Source organism: Bison bison, unplaced genomic scaffold (assembly GCF_000754665.1).
Source record: "Bison bison bison isolate TAMUID 2011002044 unplaced genomic scaffold, Bison_UMD1.0 scf7180017844625, whole genome shotgun sequence".
Lineage (NCBI taxonomy): Eukaryota > Metazoa > Chordata > Mammalia > Artiodactyla > Bovidae > Bison > Bison bison.
This window is the reverse complement of record NW_011475715.1, coordinates 1-701: the sequence shown is the minus strand read 5'-3', so window position 1 is coordinate 701 and position 701 is coordinate 1. Positions and strand designations below refer to the sequence as shown.

Here is a 701-nt window from a genome sequence, read left to right as displayed (position 1 = left end):
CTTCTATGTGTGTTCTCTTTTTGCGTTTTTTCTTCATGTTTCTTAATCAACTCTGCTGTTGTTGCTGCTGCTTAGCAAAACTGGTAAAAACAAAATTGTAATCATTGAACAAAGCGCTCTGGCAATCAAGACGTTTAAAACCTTCAATCTTCTGGGGCGAGGAAAGCACTGTGCGACATTTAGAACTCTGATTTACAAACAGGGTGGTCACAAATTTTCCTGGCTTGAAGACTTCCCCAACTTTCCTGATCAGGTCATCATAGGAGGTCTGACTTAAGTTTGTTTTAAAGCTAACATAAGAAAATTCTGGTTCTGGAGTGATGTGAATAGTCCAATAAGTTCCATCCGATTTCATCCCATTCATTGAATACCCACAAGGATTGAACATTGTGGCATCAATGACAGAACCTGGTATCAGGTCACGAATTCCACTCTCCTGGGAAAAAAGCCAAAGACTGATTTAAAAGCAAATCTGGAAAAGAAATAGAGAATGAGCCAAAATATTTAGCTGCCAAGCAGGATACAGAATTATTATTGAAAATGCTTACACGAGTGACATCCTTTGCAGTAACACCATCTTTCATGTAGAACTGGTCCATAACTGCTGGGTCAAGCTCACTCATCAGAATTTTCAGGGTTTGATCTGGCTGATAGATTACCCTACTCTCTGGGAAATCCAAAGTATACAAGTACCAACAGTC

General features: G+C 39.4%; 1 protein-coding gene across 1 annotated transcript; it reads right to left on the bottom strand.

The window, feature by feature from the left end:
• Window positions 1–46: 46 nt before the first annotated feature.
• Window positions 47–695, bottom strand: LOC104983653 (S-adenosylmethionine decarboxylase proenzyme-like; the record flags this gene model as incomplete). The annotated part of the gene is made up of 2 exons (XM_010833186.1): window positions 47–436; window positions 549–695. Coding segments are annotated over 2 exons (537 nt in total), but the record flags the coding sequence as incomplete, so codon positions are not given.
• Window positions 696–701: the final 6 nt, after the last annotated feature.